At 45.3% G+C, this 15,428-nt stretch overlaps 1 protein-coding gene across 1 annotated transcript in view; it reads right to left on the reverse strand.

Moving 5' to 3' along the window:
• Positions 1-10,392, reverse strand: part of trabd2b (TraB domain containing 2B) — a 65,633-nt gene extending 55,241 nt beyond the window's left edge. The window contains exons 1-2 of the mRNA XM_062394820.1: positions 9,971-10,392; positions 6,750-7,319 (exon numbers count right to left, since the gene is read on the reverse strand). Of these exons, the coding sequence (XP_062250804.1) occupies positions 6,750-7,319; positions 9,971-10,084 (684 nt within the window). The 5' untranslated portion in view covers positions 10,085-10,392. The remainder of the gene's footprint in view (positions 1-6,749; positions 7,320-9,970) is intronic.
• Positions 10,393-15,428: the final 5,036 nt, after the last annotated feature.

The following is a 15,428-nucleotide window of genomic DNA, read 5'->3' on the forward strand; positions in this document are numbered from 1 at the left end:
TAAAGACAAATGGTGTGGACAGAAATCTAAATTCTTGCTCCAGCTCTGTTGCAGTTAAAAAACTTCAGACTCCGGCTAGCATGTTTCAACAGAATCACTTATTGGATTCTTGAATATCTTCAGATGTTCATGCTAACTTCACATGGTGATTGGTGAGTTGTGAACATGTGAGAAAGGAGCCAGAGTTTCAACCGTAGACGGAAGATATGGTAGATCTAAAAAATGTCTCAATCACCAGCCGGTGGTTGGCAGCAGTATAGGCCAAAATGTCACCTCCTCCATGTTAGGGGTTGGGATGTTTGCCAAGTTACTGTAATCCACGTCATTTTTTTTTCTCAAAGATCATTTCTGTCATTTAAGGTAGTTCTTATCACACTGTTTTTCCAGTAAATTTGGATTTAATTTCTTATTTGAAGTCATAACAATTTGGTGAAAAGAATGATGAAATGATTGACAGCTCCGACTGATTCATGATTAGTTGAGTCTGCGGGACCTTGATGCCGCAGCATAAAGGTCCCTACTGCAAATCTCTACTGCACATATCTAAATACGCAAAATGGTGGCTTTCGTATTCTGAATATTTTGGCTTCATTTCTGGATAGTGGGAGGAAGAGATCACATGTTGTCCATTTTCATACAGTCTATACACACTTCTATCTCAAGCTTTCAGTCTTTATTTCTTTTACTTTGAAATTTGAAAAGTAACAACAAAAAGTGCAACAGCCTGGAGAAACAAAGCTATAAACTGTTGTTCTGTTTTCAAAAGCCCTCCCACAGTTTAAACAGAATAAAGCCGTGAGTGATATTATCTAAAAGAGAGAAAAAGCACAAACTGCAGCAGCACACACAGAGCGCCTCAGATCTGCACAGTGATCTGTTGCTTTCGGCAGGGCTAACCTGGTTAAACAAAGGTTATTAAACAACGCCGTCCCAAAAGACAACAACATTCCAGAGGGGCCAAGTGGGTCTCCGAGGAAATCAGTCAGTCACATTCCTGTCTGTGATCAATCAGCCTCTGGCTCACACAACCTGAGATTAACCTCAGCCTTTATGGAAACTACCTGACCTTTCCACAGAAACTCAGCCTATACAATGTACTACAGTTTCCCTTGTTGTGATGAGCTAATATGTAACATGCAAATATGCTGTGTGTTTATGTGTGTGTGTGTGTGTGTGTGTGTGTGTGTGTGTGTGTGTGTGTGTATGCAGAGGGAGGATGGATCCACACTGTGACAGGAGCAGAAGGGAAAGAAAGGAACGCTCACTTTCTCCACCAAAGGCAGAATGTGGGCGAAGGGAAAGACCTGGCACACTGGACACCAAAGTATGGAGGAGCGCTCCATACTTTGGTACACTCTGCTTCTCAATCTCAGCGACAATATGGTGGAGTCATTACGGCCGGTCTCTCAGGTACTCGAGTGAGAAAAGGGATGTGACCTCTGTTGGACTGGAGTTTATAGAGGAGCAGAAAAGCAGGTTTATTGATTGTTGAAAGTTTTTAACAAAGTTCTGCAGGATAAAGAAGTCCACCCTAGCAAGACAAACTCAATTCTCCGCACCGCCACGTGATTTATTTGTTCGAAATACTTGCCACTGTCAACTTTGAATAAATGAGTAAGGGCAGGCAAGTGGAGAAAGTGAGGTCGACTTCGTTTTTCCAGTTAAGAAAATGCTAAAATTGTGGCACTTACTTTAAACGGAACATTTCTTGGAGCCACAATGTATTACTCTCCCATCAACATCAAACTCAATCGTGGCTGTAACACGTTTTTTTTCTTTCACCTCTAATTTCTCATTGTATAAATATGAATCGAGATAAAGAAACTGGGTCTCATACAGTTGTCAAGTGCACAGGGTCCCGGATTTCTGTTCGTCCATATCTGCCTCTCTGCCTCCCTCCATCTCGCCTCATCGTGCAGGGTTCTGGCCAGCACATAATTGTCTAAGTGCTTCTGGATGGCAGCAGGCTATTTGGTCATTAAGGGGCCTATTAAGTTATTAGTGCAACAGTGGGACTGCCGTCTGCCTGCCGACGGGACCAGATGATCGACCTGATACGTGTCGCCCTGCAGTTTTCCACATATTTGCGCAGGTAATTATAGCTTAGATGTGAAACACCCTCAGATGTCACGCTTAAAGAGGGGATACACGTCGCCAGCACACTTTAAAGGTAATCTCCTCTTCCCCTTCTCCTCCTCTCCTTCCACCTCTTTTTTCCACCCAGTGTGTGTGTGTGTGTTTGTGTGTGTGTATGTTGATGTGCATGTGTGCAGATGAGCAATGGTTTAGCAATGAGACAACCAGAGCCCCAGGACACGTCAGGGAGAAAGATAGGGAGCGAGAAGAACTGAAATGAAATCCAAAAGGAATGAGGAGGTCAGAGAAAAGACGAGCAAGTGCAGCCACCGAGTCGCTTTTTCCATCAGTCAGACTCCGCGGCCGACGCATCCCTTCAAACCTAAACTTACACACCCGTCACGAAATGTAAATATTTGGAAATGGGTAAGGTTTGGCGTTAGTTAATTCCTCCCTTTAAAGATGTCCTGTTTAGGTGAACACGATCCAAGAAAGACAAAGTATTCTGCATGATTTGATACGACGCATGGGAATCGTATTTTGATTTCATTTCTGCTGTTGCTCTTAGAAACCCTTGCCCAGTCTTTGGAGACGTTCACTACCCTGGGCCCAGACTATTACAGTCGCTTGCTTACGGCACATCAAGAAGCTGCCATGCACGGCCAGAAACTTCTGGATCTGTTCAGAGAAAAACATTCCTCCTGGATATGTGCTGTATTTGACTTTTACTGATTTAAAATCATTTTCAAATCACTGACTTCTATCCCTGGGCTATGCAGTCCAATCTGAATTGGAAAACCAAACACAACTACAAATCACAAAGAATGTCTTGTGAAATAAAAAAGACTTATGGGAAACTCTGTTGGGTCTAAAGGGGGTGTCTCTGGCTCGGACGGACATGATTTTCACTTTATAAAACTCTGAGTTTGCTGTCCAAGACACCAAGTGCCTTTCATTATACAGTTTCATACATACAGTAATATTACAAATCCTAAACATCATCACATTTCGGATAATCATATCCTCAAGAAATACATGATCATGATACTTCGGTTACATCTCCAGGATTTAAGGCGTCCCGCTGTGACCACAGCACATGTCAGACTGCAGCGTCAGCTTCAGTGCAGCGTCCTCACCAGCAGGAGGATGGCACAGGAGCTGCCCTGATGGAAATAGACACGTCCGACTGAGAGTGAGGCTGTAAACAAAGATCCTCCTCACCAGGAGGAGGACAACCCTCCTGCTGGGAGGAAACTGGAGTCTGTCACCTACGGCGCCACTATCCCTGAAAAACCCTTGCGCAGCCCCTTCTGCAGCCCCGACCTGGCAACACTGAGGTGTGCCGACCGCCATTTCTGTCTCTTTCTCACACTCGCACAAACTGTCTCTCACACAACTCTTAGCACAAAATAGCTGATGGAAATTCGGCCTGACCAGACGCCGGGCCGGGTACTCTATCAGATTTGGGTGCTGCCTGCCTGTGCCTGCTCAGCAGTTGCCCAGACTGACCCCAGCAGACTGCCAGTCTCCTCACCGCTCTGCTGCTCCGCGGCTCCACAACCACCTCCCGCCATGACCTTTGACCCATGCCCAGGGAGGCAGGCGCCACTGATATGATGTAATTTCTCTCCGACATGGGCCAGTGGCCTCAGCTGCAATGCGACCCAGGGAAAATAAATACGGGTGTTTATTTGGTGAGAGAGGGAGAGGCCAACAGGCTGCGCACTAAATCCATTTTTGTTCTGCGTCTTATCTCCAAAAATATACAGCATGTAGGTGGAAATAAGCCACTGACGTTTGATGCTGGGCACCAACAACCGTGCTGCACCGTTATCATGGTGCTGACTGCTGAGAGAGGGAATTTCTTGTTTCTAATTCAACAGCCCAAAAAAAATACCTTGCATCTTCAGAGACATTATTCTAATTGACGACGGATCAATTTACACGATGGGGAAGAGGAAGCATAATAGGTGATGTGGAATCTTGGAGATTTGGTTGAAATGCTTGCTCCCTCTGAGACACTAAGGTTTCTCCAGCCCTTCCCAATCGGAGCATTCACAAAGACTTTGGTGCTCGTCGGCTCGCCCAGTTGTCAACTTACATCAACCTCCACGGAAGTGGAGAAGAACCATGCATCACGACCAGTCTCTGTTTCCACAGAATATAACCTCCCTCTCACAGAGTCATCCACACCTCTCTGATATCAAATGGGACCATAAAGAGGCCTCAGAAAGACGGGAGTCTTCATTAGAGGTCTCCTTGTCTCTGCTGCGCTATCACCCACCTCACCAAGGATCACTGCACTAAAGCTCCCCCTCCGCCCCCCCTCTCATCCCCACAGAGGTTGATTCATTTACTGCAGCACTTTTTGTCTAAAAACAACATCCTCTGAGGTCACAGGTTCCCCGCAAGACAACGTAACCCGCAGGGCTGAACAAACCTGTCTCCCACTGTAGAGCGTGCCCCACTGCCAGGTGCCACGGACGAATCTTCATTGTGATAGATGATAAATCACCAGCGTTTATGTTTCTAAGCGCAAAATTATAGGATATTGTAAGCAGCTACTTTTTTATTGAGAACAAATAATATGTGGGCCGGCAGAGTTTGGATCCTCTCCCAACTCCCCTTTTAAGAATCGCTCATGTTTCAGATTAGCGTTAGTGGTGAGGCGATGTACATCAGTCTCTGTGCATTCTCAACCCCTCGGCTGACTTTGCTCTCTCTCTGCTCCGCAGTCTGTCTCTGCCTTTCCCTCTCTCCAGTGTCTCACTTCCCTTTCTTCTGATTCCCACCCACGCATTTTCTCTTTGACTCTCTGTCTATCCATCCTCCTCTGACCTCATCGCTGCTGCAGTCGAGCGTAGAGGGATCCAATCAACCATAGTGTTCAGATTAAATCACAAATTATTATAATTGAGAATAATGGTTTCCATGTCAGTTTCAGTTGGGCTCTGACTTGTTCTCATACATATCTGGAAACCAGGGGGCTGAAAGCTGCAGTCCGGCAGTGCTCGTGTTGTGGCAGGGTGAAACTCAAGTTATCCGTGATCCCATTTGGACAGAATTTCCATGGCAATAAAACTCTTATCTGAATTTGAGCACCTGTCTTGTAAAAGTTTTACCGTCCACTGTAAATCCAGAGTTTTCTGCCTGTGCTTTTGAGCACTGAGGAATGATAGATCATGAAGATCGAAGTGAAACACAATTCTCCAGGAACATTAACACAGTTTTCTTAAGTTGGTCAAACTCTGTAACAGTGTCATTCAAGACAGTGTTGCCTTTAGGGGCAGTGCCTGCCAGCGTATGTCACATCAGGGACATGAATACTCTAATGACAAGAAAAGGGCAGGCCACAGGAATTAACAGACTAAAAAAACTGCAAAGCCTTTCCTAACACCATTTCCACTTGTCCTCTTCATTACTGAGAAGCCCAGTGGGCCTTGCTGAGCTTATTTCTAGGGGCAGTAAAGCTCTCAGGCATGTGCAGGGCATGCAGTGCGGTTTTTGACAGTGTCGTTAGGAGGTGTTGATGAAAGCGGAGAGGCTATGAGCCCACTGCCTCTCAAATTAGCCCCAGAGACCTGCGACCCGTCACATGTAGGCTTCGGCCTTTCACAGAATCTGTTGCAATGCGCCGCCAATGCTGCTTGCACCGAGTTTTGCAGGCTCACACGGCGCCTTCGTGTGTGGAGTTCCGCGCAGGCAAAGCACATGTGTTCGGTTATGAATACACACACACACAAACACACCCATACGGAGATGTTTTAATGCAGATGAAAGGTTGTGGAGGGAGTTGAAGAGAACATCCTCATCCCAGAGGGACCTCCAGCGGTTGGAAGAATTATCTCTTACTATTTAACCCAGGTGACTCAGCTTTGAAAGCATTAAGGCCATCTCACTATAAATTAAACATGGAAACACTCCCTGTAGATACTGTATTTAGTCTTAAATACTTATATATACCTCATCAAACACAGTGTATATGAACAACAACTGTTTTATGCATTGTGTTGGCTCAGTTGCAAACCCACCCTGGGAACCCCCCCCCCCCCCTTCACACTAGTTTATTTTACATTTTTGAAAATTTTCACACGGGCCTTTAAACAGAGGACGCACTTAACTACCAAATAAGAAGCTGAAAGAATTCCACAATCCACTCCCTATGCTCTGCTCATCAGTTCACTGGGTCATTTCCTTCATTTCTTATTCTCTGATTGCAGTGAGAGTCTCGTGTTTCCACAGACACTCAAACAGACAGTCCGCTGTAATGAAAGAGGGAAATCTCCGCTCTTCTCACCTTTTCTTATCTTTTCAGGATGTGCGTTACTCAGCCTGATCTCTTTCTTTGCAGATTCAGCTGTTGAGTGTTTGTATAGTGAGGTCGAGGAGAATCCATAACCGTAAAGCTGTCTTTACGCAGAAGACTTTTAATCACCTTGTCTCTTCCTATATTGCCTTCTCCCACATTCTCAGGCTGTTGCTCTCAAAGACGGAGCAACACCAGAAATTTTACCACATACACTCAACTTTTACAGTGGATCATTGAGTCCAACTTGTTGTGTTCAACACTACAAGCAGATGGATCCACAACTCCAGGGTTCTTCTCAGGCCCCCTCGAGTTCCTGGAGTTCCCGGTGTATCCACTCAAATATGTGAAAAAACTCTCCTCTTACCTGAGAGAAGTTGAGCCCATTGAGGGGGTGACACTGCTCCTCCACCCGCTCCACTGCCCCTGTCGTCTTCCTCATCTTCTCAGCTTCCTGAGCCAAGAACAGGTCCAGCACCGGCGTCCCCCTGGACCGGATGTCCAGCTCTGTCAGCGAGTTGACCATCAGCATCACCCACACAGGCCTTTTCCTCTCCCAGTTCCCTGCTATGGCGTTGAACAGGTAGTCGGCATACAGGCCGCGGCCACGCTGGTCAGAGGTCATCCAGTAAGGCATCATGTGTTTGACGTAGTCCAGGTGGCGTTTGAGGCGGCGGTACAAGTCCCGAGGTAGCAGCGTCTGCAGGTTCTGCCCATGGGGCAGCAGCTGACAGCTGGTCAGCTTGGAGATGGTCTGAGGGTCGGTCAGGTCCAGCTCAAAGAAAACATTCGGGCTGTTGTAGAAAGCCTGCTTCAGGTTGTTGGGGATGAAGTCCCATACTCGTGTGTAGGGGACGTGGATGGTGCCAAATAAGTAAGAGGGTGGATGAGGAGGTGAACGCCTCACTGTCCACAGGAAGGAGTTCATGTCACTTTGCTGTGGAAGAGTCCGAGGCAGGAGAAGAGGGAAGAAAATAAAAGATGAAGGCAAAAGATTTTGAGAGCAAAAGGAAACAAAAATACCAGAGCCATCACACTGGAGCAAATCACCTCGCCCTAAAACTAAAGCTGACACATTTTCCCTCTATTGTGGTTTTCTGGCTCATAGGCTCAGGTCAACGAGTGAAAGATTGAAATACCATTTCATACAGACGACGGCAACTGAGGTGCAGTGCAGGGAGTTTATAGAGGGGCCTTCTGGGCTGCAAACAGACCCCTGTGTATTGTTGAGGTGCATACCTCAGTTTGCCAAAGCCTCTTTTGGGCCTGGGAAGCATTTTGAAGGCTACAGTGCAAATATACTGCAATGGGGCTCATAAAAGCCAAAAACTAAAAGAAACCTGCTCTCCTGCTCTGACCCCTCTATGATACTTTTTTTTTTTTTTTTTAAACCAGTCAGGGAGATGTGCTGCTGACAGCCTCAAGTTCAGCACTGCTTTTTGTCCTGGATGTCTTACACTACAGGAAGTGTTTGTCTATTGCGGTTATCGTACAAAACAATGTCACAATGGAAATGAAATGATCACAGCCACTTTAAGTCAGAGCATGTTGCATTTAAAATATGTTTCCTGTTAAGTGCTCTGAAAACGTGCTGCGCATGTGCATATAACTTTGATGTAGGCATTATTCAAATATGAAGGGAAAAAAAGAAATTTTCTTGTATAAGCAATATCAAACTTCTGGCGTCTGACACGCGGCGTAATCAGGCATTTGAGGGGATGAAACCCATTACTCTTAAATAAAGTTATTCTTAGAAATTGTTTACTTCTCAAAATGTAATCAAGATTTCCTGCAGCATGTGATGCTGCACGCTGCCAACGCTGCCTCCTGCCACATAAAACGTCTCAAATACAGCTGCCAAGAAGGCGAGGGAAGTGGATGTTCTGTTATCATCATAATGAAGTGCACTGACATGTACAGCCTGTATTTCTGGCAGAACATCCTTCTAGACAAAATAAATCTTAAAGTGCAAGATTTAATTTCAAAGCGCTGTTCAGTTTTCGGTGTTTAAACAGAGCTTTTTTAATCAACTTTCACATTTGACGCTGCAGGCTGAGGGTTCAGAGACATCTCCAATTTTTTTTTCTTTCATTTTTTTTTTTGCATGTTCGGCTAACGAGCAAATATTCTCTTATTAAATAACACATAAAATAACACATTTGGATATGGAAAGTGCAGCTTGTGTGAGTTCTCCTGCAGGAGCAGAGGGTCGAGGTCCCTTCAGTGAAAGCTGCGTGGTCTTCTCTGGAGAGAGGAAGCCCATGCACGCAGGCTCCCCGTTTTTTTCTTTTAATGGGGGGGGAAATGACTCTTAACAGAAAACAGAGACCACTGTACTGACGCATTACAAATCACATGAAGCGAGGGAGCACGGGGCCCTCTGTGATCTCACACAACGGATCCGTTCTCCGCACATAATGCAATAACGCAACAAAGGCCTGTGATCTCCGAACGACTCCTAATGACAACCTCAATAACATTCACCCTCACGGGCGCGACCGCGAGTGTCTGCAGAGGTCACAGCTACAGGCCCGTCCTGCTGTTTTCCCCCTGAAGAGAGACGCGCGTGTTGGATGAGAGGTTTGCAGTCATGATTTTGATTAACTTTTTTTTACCCCATCCTCATGTGCGTTCACGGTGGGAGACAAACGGGCGCGCAGACACGTTATAATGGAGCTGGAGTGCTCAAGGTGCCGCGCAGTTCACTTCCATAATTCCACCAATATGTCTGATAAGCGGTTTTGAGAGGCCATGCGTATATATGTGTCTGTGCGTGTGCGTGCGTATGTGGCGCTGGAACACGATCACCTCTCTCAAAGGTCAGAAACGTTTTCTGCGCATGTAGTCAAGTCACCCGTGGGTTTGTCACATAAACAGCCGTGCAGTGGGCGAGAGGTGCAGATGTCTATTGGCAAACATCAGTTAATTTGTGAGGCCCCGAGTCCGTGAAAGCTGGAGCTGCACAGGGAGGTGAGAACTGAGCGTCTCTTATTTTGAAAAGGTAACGGTTTAAACCCCTGGACATAAATTATTATCGATAATAAATAATTATTATTATCATTATTATCATTATTATCATTATTATCATTATTATTATTATTATTATTATAGGGAATCATTAGGCTTTATTCTATCTCTCCATATTTGTCCCGTTAATGTAACATTAGTCTACATTCATTATCCCACTCACTTAATTTAATTGAACATTAATTATTTTAACGCATAATCAAATGTGATAATGTATAAAATGTTGTAACATTTGAGCTCATCCTAGCAGATGCAAATGTAGGGTGCTTTTAATTCATAGGATTAGTATTGACATTTAGACAAACTAACAATTAAATTACAATAATAATTGTCTACATAATTTTCATAATAATATAATTTAATTTCATTAATAACAAGTGTCACTGTTTTCTCTAAACTCTGCAAGCTAAGGAACGACCTGTCAAACATGGGACTTAGTGTCAGCCGCTGTTTTGTGGTTTGTGTGTGTGTGTGTGTGTGTATGTGTGTGTGTGTGTTTCTGTCAAGTATTATCATACATGATTATTATGACTTAAGTAAAGTTCCTCCAACACCACTCACCGACTTCGGTGCGTCGCACTGCTTCGGTCTGTCGGCTTGCCGTGCGCCCCAGGGTGCCGCGGTGTGCAGCAGGGCGCTGAGGAGCACCCAGCTGAGTCCCGGCGCACAGACCATCGCGTCGAGGGGACTGGACTCCTGTGACACTCGCGCTCCCACCACACTTTGACTTCTCTCCTGTGAGCTCTCCTTGAGTTGTCCTGTCCTCGTCCCCCTTGCAAATAAATAAATAGTGAAAAGTGTCACCGGTGGCCTCTGGGATCACGTGTGCGGCTCGGCTGGAGGACCATTCCGCCTCTGCGCCATTCCCGACGCTGCCATTCAACTTTTCCGCCTAGAATAATCGTCTCTAGAGCGTTTCCTGTCTCCTCTCGGTCCCGAAGCAGGAGCTGTAAACTCTTTGGAGAGTTTGGCGCGGTGCGCTCCGCAAGTTTGGAGCGTCTTTGACTGTGGGAGAGAGAGAGAGAGAGAGAGAGAGAGAGAGAGAGAGAGAGAGAGAGAGAGAGAGAGGTGGGACGACTGGAGTGTAGCCCCCTACCCCTCCACCTCCCAACCCCCGACAAACACACACACAGACACACACACAGCCCTGCTTCTTTTAATAAGAAGAGGGGGCACAGGTTCAGAGAGGGATGACAGGTTCGAATGAGTTGAGTTCCACAAGAAAGGACAGGACAGTGTTTACTGGACGATTCTTGAAAAAGTTAAAACGTCTTGTACTCTGAGTTGGGACGTTTCCTCATTCTACATAAATTCTCTGACTGTCCTGCACGTTTCATCAGAAGAATATGAGCCCAGCAGTAGGCTGGAGGTTAATTTCTGTCATGATGATGATGATGATGATGATGATGATGATGATGATGATGATGATGATGATGATGATGATGATGATGATGAAAACATTTTAATATTCAGCCAGGGTCCAAACAAAACACTGAATAGATATTAAAATACATACAAAAGTATAAGATAAGATAAGATTAGATGAGATGAGATGAGATGTACCTTTATCGTTCCTCCATAGAAGAAATTCACGATCAACACAGCAGCAAAAGGAAGTAACAGTGCCAGGCAAAAATGTAATAAGAATTAAAATAGAAATACTGTTAACAATAAAATGATGAATAGAAATTTGGAAACACCTTTATGTTTAAATAAATATCAATGCCTTATAAAGAGAGAACTATACCAACGCCTTCACAGTTGTGTGATACACGTATACATTTGATTTCGTATAAGGGCGGCTTGGAAAGTGTTGTTTATCATTTTTCTTTTACTCCAGAGATTTTTCAGGGTGACCTCTAGCAGCTACAAGAAGTCAAGAACAAAAAGCTTTGAACCACATTGACCGATCCTCCTTTGTCTTAAGTGCAATGTCTGTGTTCTTTGTGTGTGACGGTTGAAAAACGTGCCGTTATTTCTCCTTTACTTTGAGAGGGACTATGTCCTCGGCAACGCAGGGCCTGGAGGGCAGGTGGCTTTACACAGCTCCGGCAGCTCAGAGCATTTGTTTTGTTTGAATTTCATCAGACTCATTCCAAAGATGTAAATGAACAATTTTTCACATGTTGTCATGTGCTTCCTCCTCACCCGGGCTCCATCCATCTCTGTCCGTCTGTTGTGACAGACCAGTGTACGGTGTGTGAGCGCACGTTGCGGCACCGGGCCTCAGACGTTTACGTGCATGATTAATGACCACAAATAAACAAGTCTGAGTAAAGACAACTGTGAGAGGTGTTTTATTTATTTTCCGCCTGGCGTTCGTCCTGAGACGTATTAGTCATGAGCGGGGATATGTGAAATAAACGCTGGATGATGAAAGAAAGTCTCCCCCCCCTTCCTTCTCTGTAGCAGGCAGAGATGTCAACGCTCCACATACTGGACTATGACCTCAGTTATTGTCCAAGTGGCAGACAGTGTGACCGAGTCAAGTAGTGGGAAATTTATCACAGGGACCCCTCAAACAAGTGGCACCGGAGGGGGGGGAGGCAGACGGACGCTGACACAAGCAGCTCTTTGTCCTCGGGCCATGTTCCCCACTACTCTCCACTCCTCTTCTCACCACTCTGCGCTCACTTCTCTTCCTGTGCAGCTCTGTCAGCCGCTGACTGTCCCTGTGCCCTCGTTGTACTTTCCGTTCAGAGTGAGGCCGATTGTGCAGAGCCTCTTTGATCAGCTTGTGTTTCAACACGGCTTCACGTTGTAAAACTCCGACACCTCTGCCCTCTGACCCTTGACCCTGACTGCTTTTACGGGGTCCCATTCATCAAGATTTGATCAACTGAAAGGCTGAAAAGTCTTAAAGTCTTAGTATTTGTGTGTCTTGGACGTATGCATCTGCACAAGAATGCTTTTAGATGTGTGAAGGCAGCATGTAAAGGAGTGGAACCATGTTGATCTAATGTTTTTTTTAATCTTTGCTGCCCTGTCACCCCCCCCCCCCCCCCCCCCCCCCCCCCCCTTGTGGCTTCTCGCTCTGAGGCGGGGTTTCAGTTAGCGGTTTTCACCCCGCTCTAATTTGGCCACCTGTGGACTCCAGGTACCTGCTCTTTAACCACACCTTGCAGAGGGCCTTCTCTTTGAAGGAGCTTTTCCACATTCTTGGCCGGGCAGAAAGCGCCGGCTTATGAGCGGCTGACTGCAGGAGATTCCTGGACAGGAGCCAGCGCTTAGAGCATATAGCCTAGCTGGGGACGAGAGGAGACTTTAAAGTTAATGTTCCTGCATGGAGAGGCCATGGAAACGCACACATCTGGGGAGGTGTTAGAGAGGGAGAAGAGAGCTGAGGCGGGTTGTGAAGAAAATACGTTTTTTCTTAACTGTTGAATTAAGTATATCTCTCGCAAAATCAATGCTTTCCACCACTTTTATGGACTTTGCATATTTCCTCTTGAATGTGGCCTTTATACACAGCGTGCACCCCATGTGGACACGCCGACCAAAAGCTCACAGGCAGGGAGGGAGAGAGCGAGGAGACCTTATTAATGTCTGTGGCCCTGCAGCTCTATAAGGATCCTGTGTCTACTTGTCCTCTCGGCTCCACGGCAGCTCGTCTGTCTGACGTTGTGCCGAAGTCCTGCCACAAAACCCCAACATTACCCCCCCCCCCCCCCCCCCCATCATTACTTGTGTATCGGTCTGTAATGACAGAGCCACTTCTATCACAACTGCTACCACTGCTACTGCTACACCACATGAACAATATACCAAATACGTTCATCCACATCCATTAAGCTGAGGATGAAGCGGTCATTGGGTCTGCTGATGCATACTATGTGCATTTTGTTTTTTATGCACACAGGGACCCCTAGTGGTGTGAGGAAGAATTGAGATCATGCACAGTGCGGACTGAGGTAAAGAGATGGTTGACCTGAGGGCAGACAGACGGGGCTTCAAAAAAAATGTGAGTTTGATGGATATGAAGGAGCGGCCCTTAGCTTCAGGCAGCCATACTTCTCAGACACACTGACTGACAGAGCGACTGCGAAGGCCACGCTGAAGGTTCTCTCTCTCCCTCTCTCTGTCTGTCTGCCGTCTCTGCTCTCTGCTGGACTACACATACACACTCCCACCACCATCTCCACCCGTCTATTGCACAGGCTCCAATATCCTCTGTCCCACTTTGAAGATATTGAGGAATAATATTGACTGAGTCTCGGGTGAAATGTTATTGCGGTTTCCCTTGCCGGATGTCCTGGGAAAAAAGGAAAGTATGGGAAGTGGTGGAGGACAGGGGGAATAATTCTAGGAGGTGGACTATGTCAAAAGAAAACCAGGACCGCTGGAGATGAGACTGGGACCTTCAGCTGGTGTTTGTGGAACATGCACACAGTGATTTAGATGGTGTTTACTGAAAACACGTCTGCATCAAGTTGTTTTCTCAACCATCCCTGCAGTGACGTCCCCCCCGTGGTCGTGTCAACACATGCAGTGGATGGCAGTCCGTCTATCTTCATCATCCAGACTGAGCAAAAGCAGGTGGGGGTGAAGATTAGAGGAAGAGATAAAGTGACAGGGATCACAGTCAGGGCTGTTTCCCCAGGAACAGGGTGTTGGACAGTTTTTCATGCGTCGTTGTTTTGGAGTGAAGTCAAAGGAGAGGACTATGAATCTGAATCAATTTAAGTACGGACATTTGAAATGATAAACTTAAAACAAAATTCTGTTTTATTTACTTTATAAGTTAGTGCCATGTCACAACATTATCAGCACATTGTCTCAAGGCAGTTTACAGCATAAGGCCGAGACCTAGCAATATAATAATGAGCAATAAGTCTATTTGACCATGGAGCAGGTTTCATCAGAACCAGACTGTGGGCGACTGTCTGCCTCGACTGACTCGGTGAAGAAGAGAGAAAATGTGGGGCAGGAATAGTTTGTATAATTCGTATTTGAACACAGTCAACATGATTTTTATAATGAGAATAGCAACAATCCCAGAACCTATTAATGATACAAATTCTAGTGATAATATAGTTATAAGTTCTGGAGGACCTGCAGAAAGAGGGAGAGCACAAACTAGCATAATGCATGAAGTAGTGGGGTATAAATGGGGTCAAAGAGAGAGCGAGAAGTTCCTGTCAAAATTTGCACTGCAGTGGTTTGGATCAACTGGAGATAATAAAGAGTTGCAGTAGTCCAGTTTGAAAGCACCAGATGCATGCAGGACTCATTTCTCAGCGTCCTTTCCGCATGTTTCTAACTTTCATAGGATTCTGCAGGTAGGAGAAGGCTGTCCTTCGCTATTTTTTGTGTGTTAACGGACGTAGCTTGGTCAAAAATAACTGCAAGGATATTGAGGTCAAAGTAAGGCCATCCAACAGAATAATACAAATACGACAATGTAGATAAATAGAGAGATAGATAGATAGATAGATAGATAGATAGATAGATCGATCGATCGATCGATAGATAGATAGATAGATAGATAGATAGATAGATAGATAGATAGATAGATAGATAGATAGATAGATAGATAGATAGATTCAAGACTTTACATAAGCTGCTTGTTTATTTGTTTGTAAAAAAGGTGTTGTTTCTGAAGAATTTCTATTTTGCTGCATTATTACATACATGACAGATCTGTTATACATATAGAAAGTAAACACTGTAAATAAAGGTATAGGGAGTGTTTTATATAGATACACCGATGTCCAAATAAAAAAGAATTTTGGGAAACATACTCCATGTTGAGGTTTCATATACCAGACACCTGAGGATGACTTTCCATTCAGAGATAGTTGCGACATATACAGTAGAGCTATGCACATCGTAGACGTGGCTCCTGTCTTTATAGTTGAGTCGAGCACAAGTTCTGATCATAATGTTTGTTTTTGCACTTTTTTACACAAATGCGTACACAGCTACTGATCTTCTACACAGAGAGACGTGTCTTGGTTTGTTTTCTCGAGCCTCTAATGCTCTCACATCAAAGACTTGGGTGGCACACTCATCCCATGAT

This window comes from Platichthys flesus, chromosome 9, assembly GCF_949316205.1.
Source record: "Platichthys flesus chromosome 9, fPlaFle2.1, whole genome shotgun sequence".
In the NCBI taxonomy this organism is placed as follows: domain Eukaryota; kingdom Metazoa; phylum Chordata; class Actinopteri; order Pleuronectiformes; family Pleuronectidae; genus Platichthys; species Platichthys flesus.